The sequence below is a fragment of the Bubalus bubalis genome, chromosome 14, assembly GCF_019923935.1.
Source record: "Bubalus bubalis isolate 160015118507 breed Murrah chromosome 14, NDDB_SH_1, whole genome shotgun sequence".
Taxonomy (NCBI): Eukaryota; Metazoa; Chordata; class Mammalia; order Artiodactyla; family Bovidae; genus Bubalus; species Bubalus bubalis.
In genome coordinates this window covers 79751896-79774640 of record NC_059170.1, presented here as the reverse complement: position 1 = coordinate 79774640, position 22745 = coordinate 79751896, and the positions used below count along the sequence as shown (strand labels likewise).

The 22745-nt window shown below is 49.3% G+C and overlaps 1 protein-coding gene across 2 annotated transcripts in view; it reads right to left on the bottom strand.

Annotated features, from left to right (window-relative positions):
* The window catches only part of JAG1 (jagged canonical Notch ligand 1), a 44506-nt gene extending 34074 nt beyond the window's left edge, over positions 1 to 10432 (bottom strand). For both annotated transcript variants that reach the window (XM_025264573.3, XM_025264574.3), the window contains exons 1-3: positions 9792 to 10432; positions 9057 to 9362; positions 429 to 480 (exon numbers count right to left, since the gene is read on the bottom strand). In XM_025264573.3, coding sequence (XP_025120358.3) covers positions 429 to 480; positions 9057 to 9362; positions 9792 to 9872 — 439 coding nt within the window. In that variant the 5' untranslated portion in view covers positions 9873 to 10432. The remainder of the gene's footprint in view (positions 1 to 428; positions 481 to 9056; positions 9363 to 9791) is intronic.
* Positions 10433 to 22745: the final 12313 nt, after the last annotated feature.

Genomic DNA, 22745 nt, shown 5'->3' with positions numbered 1-22745 from the left:
TGTGGGAAACAGACCACTCAGGCCTCACCTGCCCACCGAGTGAAATTCAAGGTCCGTCTTTCGAGCCCAGAGCCACCTCTGGGGCTTTATCTTTCTGATGAGAGATTAAACGCTCACTTAAAATTTAAATGGACTTTTTAAAAGTCACCACTTTGATCCTTTCACAGTCTACAAGGTTTTAGAGTTGTAAAACCATTAAGATCTCTATCCTAAAGATAATCTAAGGCCTGTATTCAGGGGCTGAGTTAACTAGAAATCTGTTCTGGCCACTTAATATTCCAAGGGAACATTCTAGGGGAAGGGATGGAAAAAGACTCCATGGAGAGGTTCAGGATGGGGGGTGGGTGGGTACAGAGGAGCTCTGACAGGCCCGGGGACTTGCTGTGTGCTTCCAGACTCACAGCTTGAGCCCGTGGTTTGATACTTACGGACAGTGTCATTGCTGGAATCCCACGCCTCCACAAGCAAAGTGTAGGACCTCTGAAACACAGATAAACAACAGCTCAGTATTCAGAAACCGGGGTCAGCTCACAAAGGTCAGGCTTTCTCGGCCTGCCTGCACGCTCTGCCAAACAAAACCGTGCACCAAGACGGGACCCGTCTTTGCCGTGAAGCGAGGTCCTGGGTGTTCAGACCCAGACCAGCTCCCCACCCACCCCCAGCGCCCACCCCAAGTTGACAGAAGACACAGCGCTCCCTGTCATCCACAGGCAGGTCGCCCCAAGTTCCGAGCAGGAAATGCCCCCTCCCGATTTGTGCACACTCGGCGGGTGGTTTCCCCAGACATCCCAGCCCCTGAGCCTGTGGCCTGAGAAAGCTGCACAAAGAACTGATTCTCAGCTAAGCTACCAGGTATCTGCGCTGGGGAGTGGGGGTGCTCGTCCACTGAGGAGGGCTGTGGACTGCTGTTTCACTCCGGGCCTTGCTGGGGAGGCCCCTGGGGGCCCCCTTTCCTTTTCAGAACCCTTTGAAAGCCCTGTCTATGTGAGACCATCTCGGCTCCCACAAGTATCAGGTGACTCTAGGAAGCAGGAGGGGTGGGTAGGTGCAAAGAGACTCTGAAGACAAAGGCAGCAACCTAACTTAGGGGTGCACAGTGCCGGGGATGGGGGTGCGGTGCTGGTAGAAGATAGGAAAGAAAGTATAAAAGGAAGAAAGAGCTGCACTCCATGGTTATATTTATTGATAAACTTTATCTGTCAATAAGATCTAACATTCCAGGAATAATCAGAGTCCACTAACCAAACAAATTCCCTGGACACTGGCGGGATGCCAGCCATTCTACTGAAGGCACCTTTTATCTTTCAGCTTATCTCAGAATTCCACCTCTCCCCCAAAATCCAAGTCATTAGCAAATTCCCACTTTTACTCAAATCTTCATTTGTAACTTAGGATGAGGTCAGTCTCACAAAACACCAGGCTTTCAAGAAAGCATCTGCTGTCTTCGTGATGGGAAATATGTCCAGGAGTGGGTGGAATGGGAAGGGCGGGCACATGATAGTTTCTCTGCACCCCTGCCTTTCACTGTCCAACACTAGTATGCTGGGAAGAGCAGCGTATATCGATCAAACAACACTGCGCCACAAGAAGGTAACTACAAGGTGAAGGCAAAAACAGAAGGGGGGAGGAGGAAATTTAAAAAAAAGGAGCTTCATTCATAACTCAAGGCAAGCTTACTGCTCACACAGCGACCCAGCAGGTCTTTGAATATAAAAGTATCTTGTGATAGACCCTGCCTTGGAATTCAGCCGAAATATGTTTCATACTCAAAGCAGAGTAGGATTCCATTTCGTTCACTGATAACTGTGGGAAAATGCTCTGAGAAGCAAGCAGAACCAGGCAAGCCGGGGCATATACCCAGCCCTCTCCTGCAACCAGCCAGAGGTCCAAATCCACTGCTGTCATTGTTGATATTTTATTAGCGAAAGTTACACCTTATTTACTGCCTCTGCGTTTCCTACGATTTCCTACAAATTACAGGACCCCTCCCTGAGAACAGCAAGAAGTGAAGTTTCTCTACAGACGTGAGATGAGAGCCAGGTCCAAACAAGGCCACACGTGGGGTTGATGCTGGATAACGAAGCCCTTCACTTACAGGTCACGACGAGACCCACCTCTCCACTTGCACATATTGCTGCAATTTATCCTCTGATTAAGCGCACCAACACGCGGAGTTCTGACAGACTTGCACCAGCACTAAACACGTAATGCCCACAAGCCCCACGCAAGGAAGGGCCTCTGGGATCAGCTGGCGTGACAGCAGCAACTGCTTAACGCTCAAGGGAGGGGGCAGCATCGTTCTCACACAAGGTCCTGGGAGGCCAGACTGCCTTCAGACTCATCCTCCCAGAACTGGGAGACCTCAGAAGCCGCTGGCCGACACGCCCCGCCTCGAGGGGAAGGAGGGCCTGCATCTGGGTCTTCCCACGAACCGCCTTCTAGGAGACAGATGTGGGCTGGGGGCTGCAGCATTGGCGGTCTTGGACCGTCTCACTCCCAGGCTTCAGAGCAGGGACCACAGGTCTAGGACTCACCTCCCAGGGCGGGAGGACTCCTCCCCACCCAACCTTCAGGGCAAAGAATCCTCTCGGAGGCCCCTATTAGGAGGCACTCTCATCCCCCCTCCCTCCGTCCCCACACTATAGATCAGCAATCGAGATCATTTGGCAATGATTATTAGTTGCCAGGGAGCTTTAACTTTTCCCAGGCCCACGCTTGACCTCTGTACATCCCAGAAGGTTAAGTCCAGACTCCAGGGTCCAGACCACGCATGCTCACCTTATGCTGTCAAGGCCAGCTACCAGGTCCCAAATCGGCATTCCACTACAACCACGTCACACCCAAGTGGCCACTGCCAACCTAACCCCAAGGGAGGCCGAGTCCCAGGGCCCTCCTCACAGCGTGGCATGGGGGGGGCAGCTGAGATGACTGGCAGGTGTTCCAACTTACTAATAAGTTCATACAAACACCCCCACCCCCAAAGAAACACAAAAGAAAACTGCACACACCTGGATTTTTCTTGGTTTCAAGCTATGAGAATAGGATTCTTATATAAATCTACCTGGCATTCATCTATTTTTCCTTTTTTTCCCAGAAAAACAGCCAGGGGGCAAAGCAGGAGGGATGGGAGGGATCAGGCCTTCAGTTTGGGCTCACAGAGTGAATGGCTCTGCCCCTCGTCAGCTCCAGGGAACCTGGCAACCCGGGAGGTGGGTCTCCATTCTGTGCAGCAGGAAGGGGTAATGGTCAGCTTTCAGAAGGCCCTTTGGAGAGGATGCCCTGGGCTTCTACTTCGAGGAGGGTCCTGGCCTCAAAGCGCCCCCATGCCTGCCCCCGCCCCTGGCACCTGGGCTTCGGGAGACCTGAGTTCCGCACCCATCCTGCCTGCGGGGGTTACCTTGGCACCGGGCAAAGTGGCAAGCACTTAATTGCCACATTAAGAAGGGGGGATGTGAGAAACAAGGGTGATTGTGCTGATAGCTGGGAGCTTCCTTTTCCTGGCAACAGTGGCAACCAAACCAAGCCCTGAGAAGTGGCGGCTTCCCCTCCTGCAAAGCTGACAGACACAGACAGCCCACCCTGCAAACGGCACGCGTGCAATGTCCAGAGGCCCTGGTGGGTGGCGGGGGCACGCCCTGGGAGCGCCCAGCGTGCCCGGGGGGCCATTGTATGCAGTCATCGCCCCGGTCAGGCTGGGGCCCTGGGCTCTGCTGACTCGACGGTCGCATCCTGTGGCTGGCCCTGTATCTGCACTATTTGTGAGGCGGCCGCATTATTCCCTGTAATCCTCGTTTCAGTCAATCCGGCCACACTATTGTCCTGCCTGTGTCTGGGTGGCCAGAGTAGAATATATTCCAGGCACAAACATATTACATAAAGGCTCCAGAAATGCCATGTGTGGGCACACACGTGCTCACCTCGGCAACTCACGTGTGTGGCAGGGTTTGGGCAAAGTGAGGCACACAGCAGGGACAGCCACCCCATGGCGGCCCAGCTGAAACCTCAGTCATAGAAAGCAATTTAGTCTGCAGGGCTTGACATTTCAATAGAGTCTGATCTGGTTACAAAGGGTGATTTTCTCATGAAACTCCACCTCAAAGACTCACCAAGCGGGGCCCCAAAGCTCGGATCCAGATTGGAGACTCTCAATGAGATGCCCCCACCCCCTTTCCCATCATTACCCCTACCTGTTTGAAAAGCATCCCACTGATAATTAAATGCACCAGTTACAAAAGGGTGGCGAGGTTAATAGATAGAATACCGAGAAGCCAGCCAAGCACAACCGTCCGGTTCACACAGAGCAAGCCTGAACAAGATGCCTTTCTACTCATTTACCAAAAGGGCATAGAGACTGGGCTGAGCTGGTAGGGAACCCTGGACGTTTGACTATTTATGTACCACTTTTAACCACTGGGACCCACGCTGTGGAACTGCCTCCCTGCACACACATTGCACCAGAGACAAATGTCTTTGGTGCCATAAAATCAAGGGCCACAGGGGAGGGATCAGAGACCAGTACGGGAGTCACAACACAGGCACTTACCCCCCCACCAAACCACCCCCCAGCAACTCCCCACCCCCCACCGGAGCCAAGATAGAAGCAGGACATTTCAGAACCCAGAAGCCTACTCCTCCTCCCCTACCATACCCCTCGTCCTCTAGAAAACCCAAGAATCATCACTTTCCATGTGTACTATTAAAAACATCTTCCTAAAGTTGAAAACTAGGTTAGCTGTGTTTGGGTCTAACTTTTTTTTTTTTTAATGTATTTAAAGACTGGAGCAGCTTGGCACCTCACTTCGGCAGAGAGGGTAGAAACATGTCTCTAGAAGTTTACCAAGGGGAATTCTCAGGAATATTTGCCTTTACGGATTACCATGCTAATTGTATGCATGTCCAGAGATTATGCATTCTTACACGGTAACTAATCTTGAACGCTTGGCACTAGAAGCAGGTTCTGGCCCTCCTACAATGGGCTAGCGGCTGCTCCAAATCCAGCCCAGGCCTCTGTATTCCTGTTTTCAGATCAGGACATGAAGACTCTTTGTTGCCTTGGCTTCGTTTTTTCATGAATAACATTTTTCCTCCAAGCTAAACTTTTCACATGCCTTCATCCAAAGGTCCATTACAACCCTTTGCTGTACAGATTTTAGGCAGCGTTCAGATTTTTAGACTGGCTTTCCGGGAGGCTGCGTGCTTTGTAAAGGGCTGCTGCCCCTCCTCCTCACCCATCCAACTTCCCTAAGTGCCTGCATGCCAAAAGCTCTACCAGTCTTGAGAAATGTTTGAAATCCCTGTAGAATGATGGGTGTGGAGTTGGTGGGTTGCAAACTCATGTAAGTACTGGAGATTTGAATAAGTTGCTAAGAAACAAGACAACAAGGAGAAGAACACACCGAGGCTACACCTGGAAGAGGAAAAAACTATGAGAAACCTAGTACCTTGCACAGGGAGTCCACGCGGGGAGCAGCCGTTGTGCAGACCCACAGCACCAAGTGAGCACAGCTCAATTTTCTCCCTGGCCAGGTTTTGCAATGCAGACATATCATTTCATCGCTTTAGTATGAGGGAGGTGTTTTAGGGCAAAGGGTGTTTTCTCCACACACAGAAAGTCCCTTGCTATGAGCATGTACGCACGCTGATCACGTGGGTGGCACATTCTGACTGCAGAAAGGGGCCAGGTCCAATGAGAACTCCATCCCTCCACTGGCTACACAGGGACCAGGGACCTGGAAAGTGAGAGTCACTCGGTCATGTCTGACTCTTTGAGACCCCATGGATGATACAGTCCATGGAATTCTCCAGGCCAGAACACTGGAGTGGGTAGCCTTTCCCTTCGCCAGGGGATCTTCCCATCCCAGGGATCGAACCCAGGTCTCCTGAATTGCAGGCAGATTCTTTACCAGGGAATTTACAAGGGAAGCCCCAGGAACCCGAAGGACAGCATAAAAGGCAAAGGCATGTCAGTTGCAGTCTGTAACTAACCTTATAGCATCTGATTTACCAGTGTCAATGGCATTTAAATAAGAGGCCGAGAGGTGAGGTGCCTGAACTGCTTCTGACCAAGTTTCTCCAGATTCACTTCACTCTAGGGCCAGCAAAACATCAGTAGAGCGAACTGGGGTTCCTAAAAAGCTTTTCAGGCTGGATAGTGGTAATTATACTAATGTATTTTTAATGAGCAGGCACTCCTGGGATTTAGTACTAATTTTGGAAAGTGCAACTTACCCATTTCAGTGATTTCTAAATGGTTATTCCCCAATCTTTTCCCCTCGAGCCCAATTACCTTTGATAATGTATGGTCTTATCACTGGGTTCCCTGATTGGAGGATCATAAATCAGGCTCATTGCTTCAAGTCAAGCCCCTTCCAGCAGCACCACTAGGGTAATCAGAGCCACTGAAGAAAACCACCACCAGGCTGGGGCAGTGGACCCAAGTGGGACATAATCAAGAGGGCAGACCCACACCACAGAGCTTCTCACAAGGGCACTGTGATTATACTTCACATCTGACCGAATCATTTCCTCCTCTCCCATTCCAGACCATGAGCAGTTGTTTGATTTGGGTCATAATTCCAACCAAAAGACGTGAATTACACCACCTTCTAAAGTGACCTTCTTCTCTGCACTCTGAACCACCTCTCTGCCACTTTCAGCAAACCTGGGAGGACCCATGCAGATGGTAACTGTGGCTGCCTAAGGGTTAGAAGCTTTGGGGCCTGGAAGTTCAAGGTGTTTGTTTTAAAAAACCATATTCTCCTTGAATTCTGTACCCAATTCAGCTATCACCTATTCAAGACAGCCCCTTTAAATAGACACACTCATTAATATTTAATTGGCAAGCTGAAATGAAGCTGTGCAATCTACTTTGATACTTATCCAGCTACCTGAGTGCTTTCACTTCAGTTAACACTCACGCTGCAATCATTCTCGCACGTTACAGACGTTAGGGTTTCTCCAGCCACACTGGAGCGAACAACAGGGCACACCCCAAGTCCACACTCCCGTGGGAAGTCAGGCTTACATGGCACAGCAGCCCTTCTGGGGGTGATGGGGTGGGGACGTGTTTATGAGGGACACAGGCATTTGGCGCAGCTTCAAAAGAACCACACTCGCAGTGCAGCCCCAGCTGTCTTCCCCATTCGAGAAAAGCCAAGAGTCTATTTCATGGTTGGTGACCCGTGGGGCCTGGAAACCACAGAAGAGCACCAGCGAATCAATCGGCTCCCTGCCCTCAGACACCACTTCCGCTCGTTCCCATCTAGGGCTCTCTGCCAAATGTCAAAGAAGACAGACACACCTCTGGGTCGGCCTCCCCAGCCAGCCTGGGGAGCAAGACTCCTCGTGCTCATCCCAGCTGGTTCATCTGACCCTGCTCCCCACGAGGAGCCTCAGCCAGCCCTGAAGCTTTCCCACATCACTAATAGGATTCCTTTTATGGTCTTGTGAAAAGCGAGGGGCTCCACACGGATCCTGCCGGCGGTGGAGCCACCTGCGGGCCCCTTCCCCCTAACTCCAAACACACGGTCAAGGGCGAGGGCCGTCAGTCCTCCCAGTAAACTTGGGTCTAGCCAGATTAAAACGTGGCCAACCTCTTTAGCTTCGAGTTCTCCCTAATAGGGGATTAACAAACAAGATAAACACTCTCTGTAAAAATGAAATCCCGCAACAGGCCCAGTCCTCCGTTCTCAGAGAATCCCACAAACCACAGGGGTTTATAAGCCCCTTTTAATGGCACGTTTCTGATAACTGTCTTATCTCAGACAGGCAGAGGGCACTTTGTAGTGCCAGCTCCAGTCAGCGCGGGCCTCGAGATCCGCCGGGGCTTCCCACACACTCCGAGGCCAGCTCCCTTCCCCCTCCCGCAGTCAGGATCCCAGCCCCAGCCCCGCGGTAGGAGGCGGCAGAGCGCGCCCCGTCCGAGCACGTGGCGGAGAGGACCCCGCGGGGCATCGAGCGCCCCCTCTCACCGCCCGCCCGCCCGCCCGGCGCAGGGCCGGCAAGCCCCGGTCTTGGCACCGAGTCACGCCTCCCGGACGGCGGTTGTGGGCCAGAGGGCACCCACACGTCCCCCTCCCCTTCCTGCAGCGACCGCGCTCATCTCCTTCCTCCCATCTTGGGATGCTGCCGGGGCCTCGCGGCAGGGTCTGCCGGCGGGGCCCGGGTCTGGAGCGGCTCTGGAGCCGGGGGTCTGTGTATTTGCTCCCGCAGGGCCTGCCTCAGGCGGGCCGCCAGTTCTAGGCTTCTGCGCGCCCCCCAAGTGCTCACGGGGGCCGCGCGCCTGCCGGACGAGGGCGCACCCCCGCCCTTCCCGGGGAAGTTTGCAAACACAGCTGTTCCAGAGCCCGGGAACCGCTGGAAGTGAGGCCACCAGAGCTACGCCGCGCGGGGGCGAGGGCAGGAAGGGAACTGCAGGGGGCGGAGGCTCCCGGGCCCTCGGCGCGGGCGAGAGCCCGGCCAGCCCGCGGCGCCGCCCCCCCACCCACCCCCCCAGGCCCTAACCCGGTCCGGAGCGCGCCCCCGCACGCACCGAAATCTCCCGGGGAGCAGCGGGAAGCGGGCTCCCCACACCCTCCAGGAAGGACACGCCCGCCCTCCGGGCTGCTCACGGGAAACGGGAGGGTGCCAATTGGACGGCGTTGGGAGGCCAGAATTGTGCCCAGCCGCCTTCCACAGCGCATCAGGTTTAATTGGTTGAGCAAAGATCATCCATAATGACCTCCTGGCTCGGGCGGTTACTCTGGGGCCTCCAAGTTGCAAGTTTCAACCGGCCCTCCCGGGAGCCTTGCCCGACAATACCCTCTCGAGCCCCACTTTCCACCTTTTTTTTTTTTTTTTTTTTTTTTTTTTTTTTTTTTTGCGCCTAGCAAAAAGCATCCGGACTGGGGCTTGCCAAGATCTAGCACAGAGCCCCGGCTCCCTGACCACCACCACCCCCATAGACGTCCCGGGCCTGCGCCGAGTTTCCAGCCAAGGCCCTTTAAATCCCTCTCCTCTCGCAAGAGAAAGCAGAGCTCGGCCCGCGGGTCCGACCCCCGGCCCGGTCCGCCACTCACCGGCCAGGCGAAACTGAAAGGCAGCACGATGCGGTTGCGTTCGTTGCCGCGACTGGCTTTGAGGTCGAAGGTGTTGCCCCCGATGACAGGCGTGGACCCCGAGCCGAAGCTGCACGGCCCCCCGGCCGTGACGCGCGACTGGTACTCCTTGAGGCACACTTTGAAGTACGTGTCACACTCGTCGCGGGAGCACTTGCGGTCCCCCGGGTTCCGGGAGCCGCCGCAGCAGTTCCCGTTCTGAAGCTCCCCGTTCACGTTCTCCATGGACAGGATCTCCAGCTCGAACTGCCCGGAGGCCCCGCACACCTGCCGGCGAGGGAGGGAGAGAGGTCAACGCAGGGGAAAGTTGTTTTCTTCGAGGGTGGAAGCGGCGACTCCCTCCCCGCCCTCCCTGACGAGCCCTTGGCGCCAAGTGAAACTCATTTTGCAAAACTGGGTGCAAGGACTCAACGCGATTCCCGGGCTTAAGAGGCTCGAGTGTGGGAACAATCCGACAACGACGGTTCCCTGGGAACAGGAGCGGCGCGAACCCGCGTTCTGCCTAGACTGGAGGGTACATATGGGAGCCCGGGGGTCCCCCTGGTCCAGGTGCAGCCTACCGGGCGCAGGGGCCCAGGCGGGAGCCGGAGCCCCGGGGCTCCGAAGCCCGCTCCAGACGCTCAACCGCAGGCGTCCAGGAGCGCCGCGAGGGGAAAGAGAGGGCGGGCCGGGGAGGGAGGCCCGGCGGGCTCCTACCTTAGCTCTCAGGGCGCAGAGCAGGGCGAGCAGGAGGCTCAGGGGGCGCCCGGGCCGGCCGCGCGTCCGTGGGGACCGCATCGCTGCGCCGCGCGCCGCAGGCACTCGGGACGCCGCCGCCGCTGCTGCTCGCGCTGGTGCTGCCGCCGGTGCTGCCGTCGCCGCTGCCCCTGCGGCCGCCGCGTCCCGGCTCTAATATACTCCGCCGATTGGAGCATGCACGACTGGAAAACAACACCACTTTTCAAAAGCCCTTTCAAGAGCGGCCCGTTCCAGAAGGCAAAGAGCCTGGCCTCCTTTTATTATTCTGATGGCTTCTTTGAGGCGCTCCCCCTCCTCTTCCACCTCCTGGCTTTCTTTCCTTCTCTCGAGCTCTTTTATTATTATGATTATGCGCAGCCTTTTATTCCCTTTCAGATCAGCTGCTTGAAGAGGAGGGAGGGAGGGGAGGAAGAAAAAAAAAAAAGCCGGAGCCCAGCTCGCGGTCCAGCCGCAGGTAGCACAATGACGCGTGCCCGCCCGCCCGGCTCTCGGAGAGGGACTCAGGGAGCCGGTCTGGGAGCCGCGGCCCGGGCTGGCCACCTCTACCCAGCGCGCGGGGCCGGCGCATGCGCCCGTTCATATTCATGAGGGGCGTGCCCACCCGCGCCACGCCCCCGGCGCTGGGGGGGACGGGGAAGGGCTCGGGGGCTCCGAGGCCCGCGGGGCGGCGCGGGCGCTTCGGGGCCGGTGCAGACCCCCCAGCTGCGGGCGTTCGGTCCCGGCGGGAGCGGGCGGAGCGCGGGGGTACATGAAGGCTCTGTTGCTCGGGTGCGCGCGGGCCCCACGGAGACCGCCCCCTCGGGCGCTCCGGGCAGTGAGCCGCGGGCTGCACGTCGGGGTGTAGGCGCCGCGGCGCTGCGGAGCGGTCGGAGCGGGGCGGCTTCCGCCTTCCGAGCCGCCTGCGTCAGCTGCGGCTTAGCCCCGGGCGCCGGGCCCGCTCCCCGAGAGCGAGCGAGCGAGCTCGTCGCCCGGAGCGCGCGGCTGGCGGCGGCGGGGCTGGCGCGCGGGCCGCCGGCTGCTCGCACCGCGGAGGCGACCTGGGCCGGCGCTGCTGGGAACTTGGGAAAACTTTCCCGTAGCCGGGCTGGCCGCAGAGGCGAGGGGAAGCCTCGGCCGCGCCCCGCTGACGCCCAAATCCGAGTCTGCGGAGCCCGGGAGGGCCCCCGGCTTCCTTCTCCAACAGCGCCGGGGCGGAGGCGGGGAGGTCGGCGGGGTAGGGGGCGAGGGCCCCACGCAGGCTCGGCGAGCGGCCGGCGGCGAGGCCGGAGCCCTGGGACTCGCGCCTACCCTCCCCGCTGCCCGGGACGCAGTGCCGGGATTGCACCTGTAGGCGGCCTCGGAGCCGCTCTGGGTGGCCGGAGCCCAGCCTGGGAGAGACTGTCTCCCCGCCGTCGCCCAGCAGCACAACTGGGCTTCTCTGGGGGTAGCAGTGGAAACTAATGCTATTTTCTGCCTTGAGACGAGCCTCGCAATTAACAGCGACACTCTAGGTCACAACCAAGGTCAAAAGAAACCTGCCCAACGCCTCTACCAGCCCCTTTCTGGGGGGACCTGCTGCTGTGTTGGAGGGGATCTCTTTAGGGAAAAGATCGATTTCCCCTGAAAAGTGCACCAAGTTTGATCCCTATATGGGGTACGTTCTACGGGAAAGCGTGACTATTTAGGAGCCGGATCATGGCTCAAACCCTTAGAAGCTGTTGACCACGATGGGCTGCAAGGGTCAAGGGAAAATATTTTCCAAGCTCCTGTGTCAAAAGAGAATAAAAAGATAGCTAATTGTGGTTATTTGTAGGTGGGTCGATACGGACAGTATTTTCAGTACTTGCTCTCATCAGGCTAGAGAATAAAACAAGGCAGCTAACTAACCTCTTTACACTGGTTCAGGATCACCAAGGGTGGTTTAGGAATATTGGCATTTTAACAGCCTAAGACGGAGAAGGCAATGGCACCCCACTCCAGTACTCCTGCCTGGAAAATCCCATGGACGGAGGAGCCTGGTAGGCTGCAGTCCATGGGGTCGCTGAGGGTCGGACACGACTGACCGACTTCACTTTCACTTTTCACTTTCATGCACTGGAGAAGGAAATGGCAACCCACTCCAGTGTTCTTGCCTGGAGAATCCCAGGGACGGGGGAGCCTGGTGGGCTGCTGTCTATGGGGTCACACAGAGTCGGACACGACTGAAGTGACTTAGCAGCAGTAGCAGCAACAGCCTAAGAGAGACAGCTTTTTAATGGTAATATGTCCCATCTTGATGGTCATTGGTGAGAGAACTAGTCCATATTTTGGAAAGGACATTTCCAAGAGCAGAATCATAAGCAGCAGCACCCGGGGTGTTTTGCAGTAATGTACCCCAGTCCTTGCTCCCCCCAATTATCCTAAATACAAGACATCCATCTTTCATACGTAATCACATCTAGACTTTTCTCACCAACATTTCCATACAAACCAATCTCTCCCACCTCCTATCTGCCCCCTTCTTACCTCTGCCCCCAAATTTTCCATAATTGGGGTGCTAAGTAATGGTTTAAAAACAAAAGGTTGGTATTGGAAAAAATTCACAAAGGCTAGTAAGGTCTTAAAATGCTCACTCCTTGCTGTTCCCCATGTCTGAACCTGTTTTGTTTCTGTGCCCCTGTGACCTCTTCCACACACCCCTCAGGAAGGAGTCAAGCCGTTAGCTGAAGAGTTTAGATCCAGCCACCCAACTTAACTGAGAGGACTGCCTGAGACACCAGATGCCTTCAGGTGGGAATATGATGTGCACATAAACTGAGGTTAGCTCAGGCCACAGGTGAGGTTAGCCCCTTGAATAATAACACTGATTTCTGAGGGATGGAAACTGTTTGATTAACCCTACCCAAAATGAGTGACTGAACTGAACTGAAATGTCAAATCACAAATAAACATGAACTTCTCGGATGAAGAGTATGGTGCCCCTCACCTTCCTGAGCTTGGGAACCCACTTTTAGAGAAGATAGCTGTGGGCTAGAGGGGATTCTTTGGAAAATTTTCAGTTGAGCCTCTTGCAGCTAGTTGGTACTCCCCCAAAAAGCCAGTCACGTTTTCCACAACCAACATCAAGGAGACGCTCTGCCCTCTACTTCCTCCCAGCCGGTTCTCAGCCTCCCTCCCTGGAGAATGGGGAACTACTGCAGAAAAAACTCCAATATGCAAACTCCCCCTTGGCCAGAAGTCCTCAACCTTTTTGACAGCAGGGACTGGTTTTGTAGAAGACAATGTTTCCAGGGACCAGAGATGGGGAGGAGTGGTTTCAGCAATGGTTTTGGGATGATTCAAGCGCATTACACTGGTTGTGTGTTTTACTTCTTTATTACATCAGCTCCACTTCAGATCACCAGGCATTAGATCCCAGGGGATGGAGATCCCTGCCCTTGGCCACTTGCATCCTGACTTTGGGTGTAGCCTCTAGTAAGTGACCATTACGGAAAAATGTTCCCATGAACACCATCATACCTGTAAGAAGGGGAGAGGCTGGTGGCCAGTTCCTGTCAGCTAGTCTTGTGCGCAAATCATAACTGTCTTTGAGTATATTTCTATTTTAATTTTAGAAAGATGATGCATTGTTTTTCTTTTTCTACCAAACTTCCCTACCTTTGCTGAATCATCGACAAACAGTAATACTGAACCCCCTCCCCCAACACACACACAACAAAGGCTTACTTAAAGACATTCAAGCTATAATAACTGTATTTAAATACATTTAGTTGGCTTAAGTCCCTGGTTAATTGACACTGTGATGAAAATCAGCAAGTCAATATTTATTGAGAACTTCATGACATGCAACAACATGGGTGATCTCAGAAATATGAAGCTGAGTGAAAGAAGTCAGACACAAAAGACTGCATCCTGTCTGAATCCATTTCTATGACGTCCTAGAACAGACAAGACTAATCTATGGTCAAAAAAAAATTGAAAGAGTGGGGAGATAGGAAGGTGGAGAGGAGCTGGGAATGGCCCGAGGCCTCTTTTGAGGGATGGAGAGAGGGATAAGGATCTGTCTCCTGATAAGGCTTTGGATTACACAAGTGTATGCACTTGTCAGAATTCTATTAAATAGCACACTTAAGATTGGTGCATTTCATTGCGTGTTCAAAAATGAATTAGTAATACTCAAACTGAGTTAGTTATATGAGTGCTGAAGTATTCAGAGGAAGAGAAATGCTATTTGCAACTTGAAAATGCATAAAAAATTAGAGGGACTGATGGATGAAGAAGGCTGGATCACTTGATATATGCAGGAGCAAAATATTAAAGTGTTAGTGATAGGATCTAGGTGGTGGGCACACTGGTGTTCATGTAAAATTCTTTCAAACTTTTCTGTGTTGAAATTTTTTCACTATAAAATGTTGAGGAAAATAGCTATTGATGTGTCAGGTATTATTTAGGTGCCAATAATACAGTGGATAACACAGAATAATGGACTGAATAAACTAGAGGGCATGCTTCTAAGGGATGATGATAGTTTTTTGTGTTTTTTTTTTTTTGTAGTTCAAATGTTGTTGTTGCTTATCAACCAGATGATGATAGTTTAGATTGTGGTAGTGAACACACGGGGCTTCCCAGGTGGCTGTGGTAAACAATCGGCCTGCCAATGCAGGAGACGTGGCTTCTATCCCTGGGTCGGGAAGATCTCCTGGAGAAGGAAATGGCAACCCACTCCAGTATTCTTGCCTGCAGAATCCCATGGACAGAGAAGCCTGGCAGGGTACAGAGTCGGACACGACTGAGCACACATACAGTGAACACGAGGAAGGCAGTTTAGTTCCCCCGAACTTTTTCTCCTAATCCTTTCTTTCCAATAAGTAAGAGTGAGAGTGAAGTTGCATGGTTGTGTCCGACTCTTTGCGATCACATGGACTATAGCCTACCAGGCTTCTTTGACCATGGAATTTTCCAGGCAAGAGTACCAGAGTGGGTTGCCATTTCCTCCTCCAGGGGATCTTCCTGACCCAGGGATTGAACCCACGTCTCTTGCATCGCAGGCAGATGCTTTACCCTCTGAGCCACCAGGGAAGCCCAATAAGTAAGAGAAGAAAGAAAGAAAGTTGCTCAGTCATGTCCGAGTCTTTGCGACCCCATGAACTGTAACCTACCAGCCTCTTCTGTCCATGGGATTTTCCAGGCAAGAATACTGGAGTGGGTTGCCATTTCCTTCTTCAGGGGATCTTCCTGACCCAGGGATTGAACCTGGGTCTCCCGCATTGTAGGCAGATGCTTTACCATCTGAGCCACCAGGGAAGTCCACCATAAGTAAGAGAGACAGGTCCAAATACAGAGAAAGGGTGTGTGAAATATCTTTCAGTATCTTCCTTTTTCTTTGAGGATGAAGTTCGTGCAAGTTCACGAGCCACCTTCCATGGAAAAGTAGTTGTGATATGTTTATGTCCCTTTATAGCAGGAGCAAAGAACACATCCGGGTACTCCAAGCTCTCTACCATATGACCGTCTCAGAAAATGTAAGCCTTTGTAGCTAGCTCCCCAGAGAAGCACATCGTCTGATTACACAGCCACCTCCGTGGATTATTCTTATTCTTCCACATCACAAGGAGTCCTGGACCAGAAAGAAAGAACCACCTATGGGCAATAAATTAGACATTAACAAATCAGGATAAAGTTATATCTCCCACCACCATCATAACCAGACTGCAATTTATACACCCAAGCACTGAGTAGATCTAACCATTTTTCCCCCCAAAGCTTCATTTTACATACACAAGAGCTCTGAATTCATTTTCTTTGGAAACTAGAATGATGAATTTCTTGAATTGTCAACAGTAATTTTGTGTGAGCTTTGCTTTAAACATTGTTTTGGTTTTGCTTTGAGCTCAGGTATTTATAATTTTACCTGTCTTGCCCCAACCCTGTTTCACATTCATTATCTGGAAATCTATCAGGTCAAATAGTTACGTGTCCATGTCCTCCTTAATAAGCCAGTCACAGAAAGTCGGGAAAATCCCCAAGATAGAGAATTCAGGAACCCTGGGACTAATTTCCTCATTTCACTCCTTGAATTAAAACCAAAAGATTTTTAAATGACCTTTCATAAGTTTATATCTGCCTGCCTGCAATGCAGGAAAGCCAGGTTCAATCCCTGGGTCAGGAAGATCCCCTGGAGAAGGAAATGACAACCCACTCCAGTGTTTTTGCCTGGAGAATCCCATGGACGGAGGAGCCTGGCAGGCTACAGGCCATGTGGTCGCAAAGAGTTGGACACAACTTAGTGACTAAACCACCATAGTTTCATCATTTAATGGGGCAGGGAGAGTACTTATAGAATGTCCTGTTTTTTAATTTTTATTTTTTATTGTGGAGAGTCTTTGAAAGTGAAAATCTTGTGTGTAAATTGCTGTTAAATTGGCATTCTCAAACAACCATAAATGATTCACCCACCTTCCTTTTTCTGGTGATAATGTAGTGAGTTTTCTGTTCTGTGAATGACACCTGAATGACTTGACCCATGGATGTTCTGGGATAATATTTTTGAAACTAAGTTACCATTTGTACAGTTGACTGATCTGAATGAAACTTCCAATTTTCTATAATTTGAAAGTGTGACTGAACTCTTATAAATCTTTTCATCTCCTAAAAGGCTCTGAAAATTACACTTCCAAAAGCAGGTGAAGTGAAGTGAGTGAAAGTCGCGTCTGACTCTTTGTGACCCCATGGATGATACAGTCCATGGAATTCAGCAGGCCAGAACACTGGAGTGGGTAGCCTTTCCCTTCTCCAGGGGATCTTCCCAACCCAGGGATCGAACCCAGATCTCCCTCATTGCAGGTGGATTCTTTACCAGCTGAGCCACAAGGAAAGCCCTAAAGCAGGTAGCATTTGGAAAATGTTAATACCGCAATACAATTCACTTTTCAGCACTTTTTCATCTTGTTTGCACTCAACTTTCTAAACCTGTGCAAACCCAAATCTGCCTCCAGAACTCAAAAAAAAAAAAAAAAAATCAAAGTGGTTGTTGGAACTAGAGAAAAGGAGAGCTAAATATATCCAGTTATCTGAGAAAGTTTCAAAACATGCATAAATGTGAGAGTCAAAGAAAGGTAATTACACCTGCCAATGGCACGAAAGCCACAGGGCTTCGAATCCCAGTATTTCATGTTTGGGTTAATGGTTCTCAATAAATAACAAGATTGTGTCTGTGTTTGACATTTTTGTTCTCAGGCCAGTGATTTCTTTACTGATGGCTTTCTCTCAGAAGTTACTAAGGACATAAAATGTGGATGATTGCAATGCTTAAGGTTATTTTTTCATTTGGAAGGTAAATAACTGTTTTTATTATTGTTTTAATGCCAAGAGCACTCAAGGATGGCTAAAGAAACATTAGCTTGAGCACAGAAATATTGGCACAAGGAGTACCTATAAGTTTCAGATCTGTAGTTACAGGTCATAACAGGTTACTGATACACAGATTTTCACAGACATCATTCAGAAATAATTTAGGAACACATCATAGATTCTTTTTTGTAAATTAAGGCATAGAAAACTTTGAATGATTATAAAGAAAGTTTCAATTCTAAAAGATTTCAGTGAACTGGTAATTTTTTTCCAAAGGCAGGTAAAAACTAGAGAAGCTAATTACATTATTTTAGGATAGTTTGGCAATAATTCATGTGAGGAGGAGGTGGGAGTTTTAATAGACCACACCTGTGACATACCTTAATTGTGTAATCAGGCTGCTAAGAAGTAGGGCCACAGTACAAGGTTGAATTACTAGAAATGCAGGGGGTTAGCAATCATGGAAAAATAGCCCCAGCATACTCCCCACTAGCCTTAACACAACTCTCAGCATTATTTTTTAACAGTTGTGGTAAAATACACATAAGATAAAATTTGCCAACCTAACCATTTTTAAGTGTACAGTTCAAAAGTGTTAATTAAATCCACATTGTTGTGAAAACAACCTTCAGAACATTTTCATCTTCTCAAACTGAAAGTCTGTACTCATTAGACAATTCTCCATTTCTCCCCTCTCTTGACCCCTGTCAATCACCATTCTACTTTTGGCCCGCAAATGTGACTAGGTACCTCACGTAAGTGGAGTTATACAGCATTTGTCTTTCCGTGGCTGTCTTATTTCATTCAGCTAATGTCCCCAAAGTTTATCCATGTTGTTACATATGTCAGAATTTCCTTCCCCGTAAGGCTGAATAATAACCCATTTGTATGCATATGCTACATTTTGTTTATCCATTCTTCCGTTGATGGACACTGGGCTGTTGTGAATAATGCTGCTACGAACATGGGTCTACAAATACCTCTTCAGGATCCTGCTTTCAATTCCGTTGGGTATATGCTGGGCACCGTTTTCAGAGGCATATCGACCGATTGGGTCATGCTCAGAAGGTGGTGAAAGATCAAAAACTGGAGACCTTTAAGGAAAGCATTTGAAGGACTTGGGAGGGTCTTGTTGGGAGAAGAGGGAAGAGGAGGCATAGCAGCTGTCTGCAATATTGGAAAGGCTGCCTTAAGTTGGGGGAGCAGACTTGGGATGCTGTAAGTGGCAGACTCAGCTTAACAGGTGGAGGCTATAAGGAAGTTGATTTTGACTCAGCGGAAAGGCAGACTGTTTCCATAAAAGCTATTCCTCAATGTAACAGGCTGCCTTGGAGGTAGTGAGTCCCTACTCTTGAAGGTAATCAAACAGGCTGCTGGGACCACTTGTCAGCAGCAGGAGAGAGGGAGGTTCCTCATCCTGGGTGGGATGTTGAACTTGGTGGTTTCCTGGGAACCTCATCTCTATGAGGCAATGGCGAAGTAAACGGGTAGGGTGGGAATTCAGATCTCTACCCACAAAGACAATCTAGGAGCCGGTTTTGGACAAACATGATGCTGACCCCGCTGATTGGAGGTCAGCAGAGCCTGGCGTGCACGGGTGAGAATGGCATGGACTTATCCGCTTTCCTGAACTGACTTGTTGAAACTGTCACACTCACGTTCACCTAATGGCTGCAGCAAATAAATCAAGTATAAATGTTGCGGAGTTGGTCACCTTAGCCCTGGCCTATTACCTTCATCTCTCCCTTGCTCCTCTGCAGACCATCTGAGGCCAGCAGCATTGGCTCCCCCTGGAAGCTGGAGAGAAAGGCAAATTCTCTGGCCCTCATCCCAGACCATCCGATCGGAATCTGCAATTACACAAGATCCCCAGGTGATTTATATGCACGCTAAGGTCTCATCCACACTGAAGACAGAAACAGTCTTTGCATTAGGTAAGCAGAAGTTATCAGAGGTTCTTTCCACTGACTGGTGGCCATATTGCATCACTGGGTTGGTTACTCAAATCTACATTTTGGGGGTCCCATCAATCCTGAGCTCCGTGTCATAATGGGAATTTCTTACATTTGTTTTTCCAACTATATATTTATACACCAGCCTAGTCTTTAAAAAAAGATTTCAAGTGACTTTCAGGTAAAATATATGAACAGATAAATATCAGGACCAGGGTAAATGGAGCTTGAAGGTAGATCTTAACCAGGGAGGAAAAATAATAAGTGAAGACAGGTCAAGCACAATTACCTGACTGGAGAACTGGATGATGAGCTTGCCAGCGGAAGAAAACGGTCAGCTGCAAGATTATCTGCAGAGCGCCAACAAGCTGGTCCCTCAGATGGATGAAGCTTTCCCTGGTATTTTGTGATGCAAGATACCCACATTTATGAAGGTGCATGATTATGAAAATATAGAGGGGCTTCGGTCTTATATTTATGTAACTCTGAAAACACAACTGTTTCTCAGAATGAAACACCTGGAGTTGAGGCCTGACACCAAGCACTGCTCTGAGAAAATGGTGCGGGGGTGGTCAGGAGAGGAAGATAACTTGGTCCCAAGGGTACATCTTTCTGAGAGTTATGCTTAATCCAAAAATGATCCCCAACTGTCTAGCGTGGTGGCTTTTTTTGTTTCTTGTGTTTTTTTTTTTTTTTAATACTGCTCAGCAACTATTACTGAATCACTGAATAAATTCTCATGTGTGGGAAATGATTACAGATTAAAATCCTAGCAATTTAATTGTTCTTGTTCAAAAAACATTTCACAAATCGCCCTGCCCAAAGATTGACCCAGTGTAAGTTCTAACAATACAGTCTGAGATCTCTGATCTTCTAGTTTACATGGTTGTAATTACCTAGGTCAGTAACAGAGTGAATTTCTTTCTTTCTTTTTTTTTCAATTGAGTTCTCCTCTTGTGTAAACTTATTGATTTTGATGAACTCAGTAAACTTTTTCTGGGGAGTAAAACTAATGAGATATAAGTACCTTAATTGTGAGAGAGGGTACTTATAAAAAGCTTTTTTAGATAAGTACTGAAATAAGCCATTTAACTTTCTCAAAAACGTGAGTTTTATGAGAAAAAAAATGGTATTTTGGCTAATCTTCAATCAAAAGATACTAGACTTCATTTTTTTTTTTTAATCTTGATTTTTTCCAGACCTCCACTCCACAGATAATAGTAATAAGGTTATAAGCTTAGAGCCAGGGAGTTTAAATTTACTTCTCAAGCTTTCTTCATCTAGCCTTTCCTGCTTTCAAAATTGCATTAATACTTCACCTGGCACAAACCCAACATTATATATTATGTCCAGTTCTGTTTTATTTTAATCCTCTTCATATTGGCTCACAGTTAAAGCAGCTCTCTTGTGGTAGCAACATGAGAATAAACTGGACATCAAAATTACATGAATAACACCTAGCATAAGGTGGTCATATAAACAGTACAGTATATTCTTAAGCAGACATTTGATATATATTCATTAAAATACTCTATGTAGACCCATTTCATAAAGGCATTGCATAAGAAAAGTGCTCAATTAGCTCTAAGATAGTTGTTTTTTTTTTTTAAATTACAAATTAATCTATGACTGGTGAATTGCAGAAAATTGCCCCTTTGCCACCTCCTTCTGCCCCAGCCCCATGTCTGTACTGGCCTCATGACTTGCTGTGGCCACAAATCAGTGCAGAAATGACGGTGCACCAGCTCAGGGCACAGGCCCAGAGAACTTGCTTCCCTTTCGCTTCAAGACTCTGCCATGGGGACTTCCCTGGTGGTCCAGTGGCTGAGACTCTGCACTCCCAATGCAGGGAGCCCGGGTTCGATCCCTGGTCATGGAACTAGATCCCACATGCTGCAACGAAGGATCCTGCGTGCTGCAACCAAGATCAAAGCTCCCACGTGCCACAACTAAGACAAGGTACAGCCAAATAAATAAATATTTTAAAAAAAAACACAAAAACTCGGCTACAGTCATGGGGCAAGCTGCATTAACTGGCAGGAAGGTGAGAGATTATGGGCAAGAGAACTGAGTGATCCCAGACCAGATTTTTCTTGACCAGTCTCATCTTACCCACCAGTTGACTCCAGACAAACCAGGAAGCCCAGCCGACATCAGGAAGCCCAACCTCCCAGGTGACTCACAGACTTGTGAGAAATAACTGCTCCGTTTTAAGTCAATAGGTTTTGGAGCTGGTTTGTTATACAGCACTATTGTAGCTGTAGATAACAGTATGGTTTCCATGGGTGAAATTTTTGAATAGTTTTCATTCAGTTTATTTAAATGAAATTCCCCCAAACAAACCACTCACTTCTTACATCCACCACACCCATCCTCTTGCAACTGCCAATCTGTTCTCTATATCTAACAGCTTTTTTAAGTTTCCCCATATAAGAGAGGTCATATGGTATGTCTTTGACGTATTTTACTTAATACCCTCGACATCCACCCATATTGCTGCACATGGCAAGATTTCTTCTTTTTATGGCTGAATAATATTCCAGTTTACATATATACCACAATTTCTTTAGCCTTTCATCTACCCATGGCATGTAGGTTGTTTTCATATCTTAGTTGTTATTAAGTAATGCTGCAATGATCCTGGGATGGGGGAAGTGCAAATGTCTTTTTAAATTATTGTTTTTGTTTTCTTTGGATAAATACCCAGAAGTGGAATTGTTGGATCACATGGTTTCATCCCAATCCCAAAGAAAGGCAATGCCAAAGAATGATCAAACTGTCACACAATTATGTTCATTTCACATGGTAGCAAGGTAATACTCAGAATCCTTCAAGCCAGGCTTCAACAGTACATGAACTGAGAGCATACAGACATAAAAGCTGGGTTTAGAAAAGGCAGAGGAACCAGAGATCAAATTGCCAATATCCCCTGGATCATAGAAAAAGCGAGGGAATTCCAGAAAAGCATCTACTTCTTCACTGACAATGCTAAACCTTTGACTGTGTAGATCACAACAAGCTGGGAAAATTCTGAAAGAGATGGGAATACCAGACCACCTTACCTGCCTCCTGAGAAATCTGATGCAGGTCAAGAAGCAAGAGTTAGAACCGGACATGGAACAACAGACTGGTCCCATATTGGGAAAGGAGTACATCAAGGCTGTATATTGTCACCCTGGTTATTTAACTTATCTGCAGAGTACATCAAGAGAAACGTCAGGCTGGATGAAACACAAGCTGGAATCAAGATTGCTGGGAGAAATATCAATAACCTCAGATATGCAGATGACACCACCCTTATGGCAGAAAGTAAAGAGGAACTGAAGAGCCTCTTGATGAAAGTGAAAGAAGAGAGTGAAAAAAAACTGGCTTAAAACTCAACATTCAAAATACTAAGATCATGGCATCCTGTCCCATCACTTCATGGCAAATAGATGGGGAAAAGTGGAAGCAGTGACAGACTTTTTTTTGTTGGGCTCCAAAATCACTGTGGATGGTGACTGCAGCCATGAAATTAAAAGATGATTGATCTTTGGAAGAAAAGATATGACAAACCTAGACAGTGTATTAAAAAGCAGAGTCAGCACTTTGCCAACAAAGGTCCATATAGTCAAAGCTATGGTTATCTTCATAGTCAGAAATGGATGTGAGA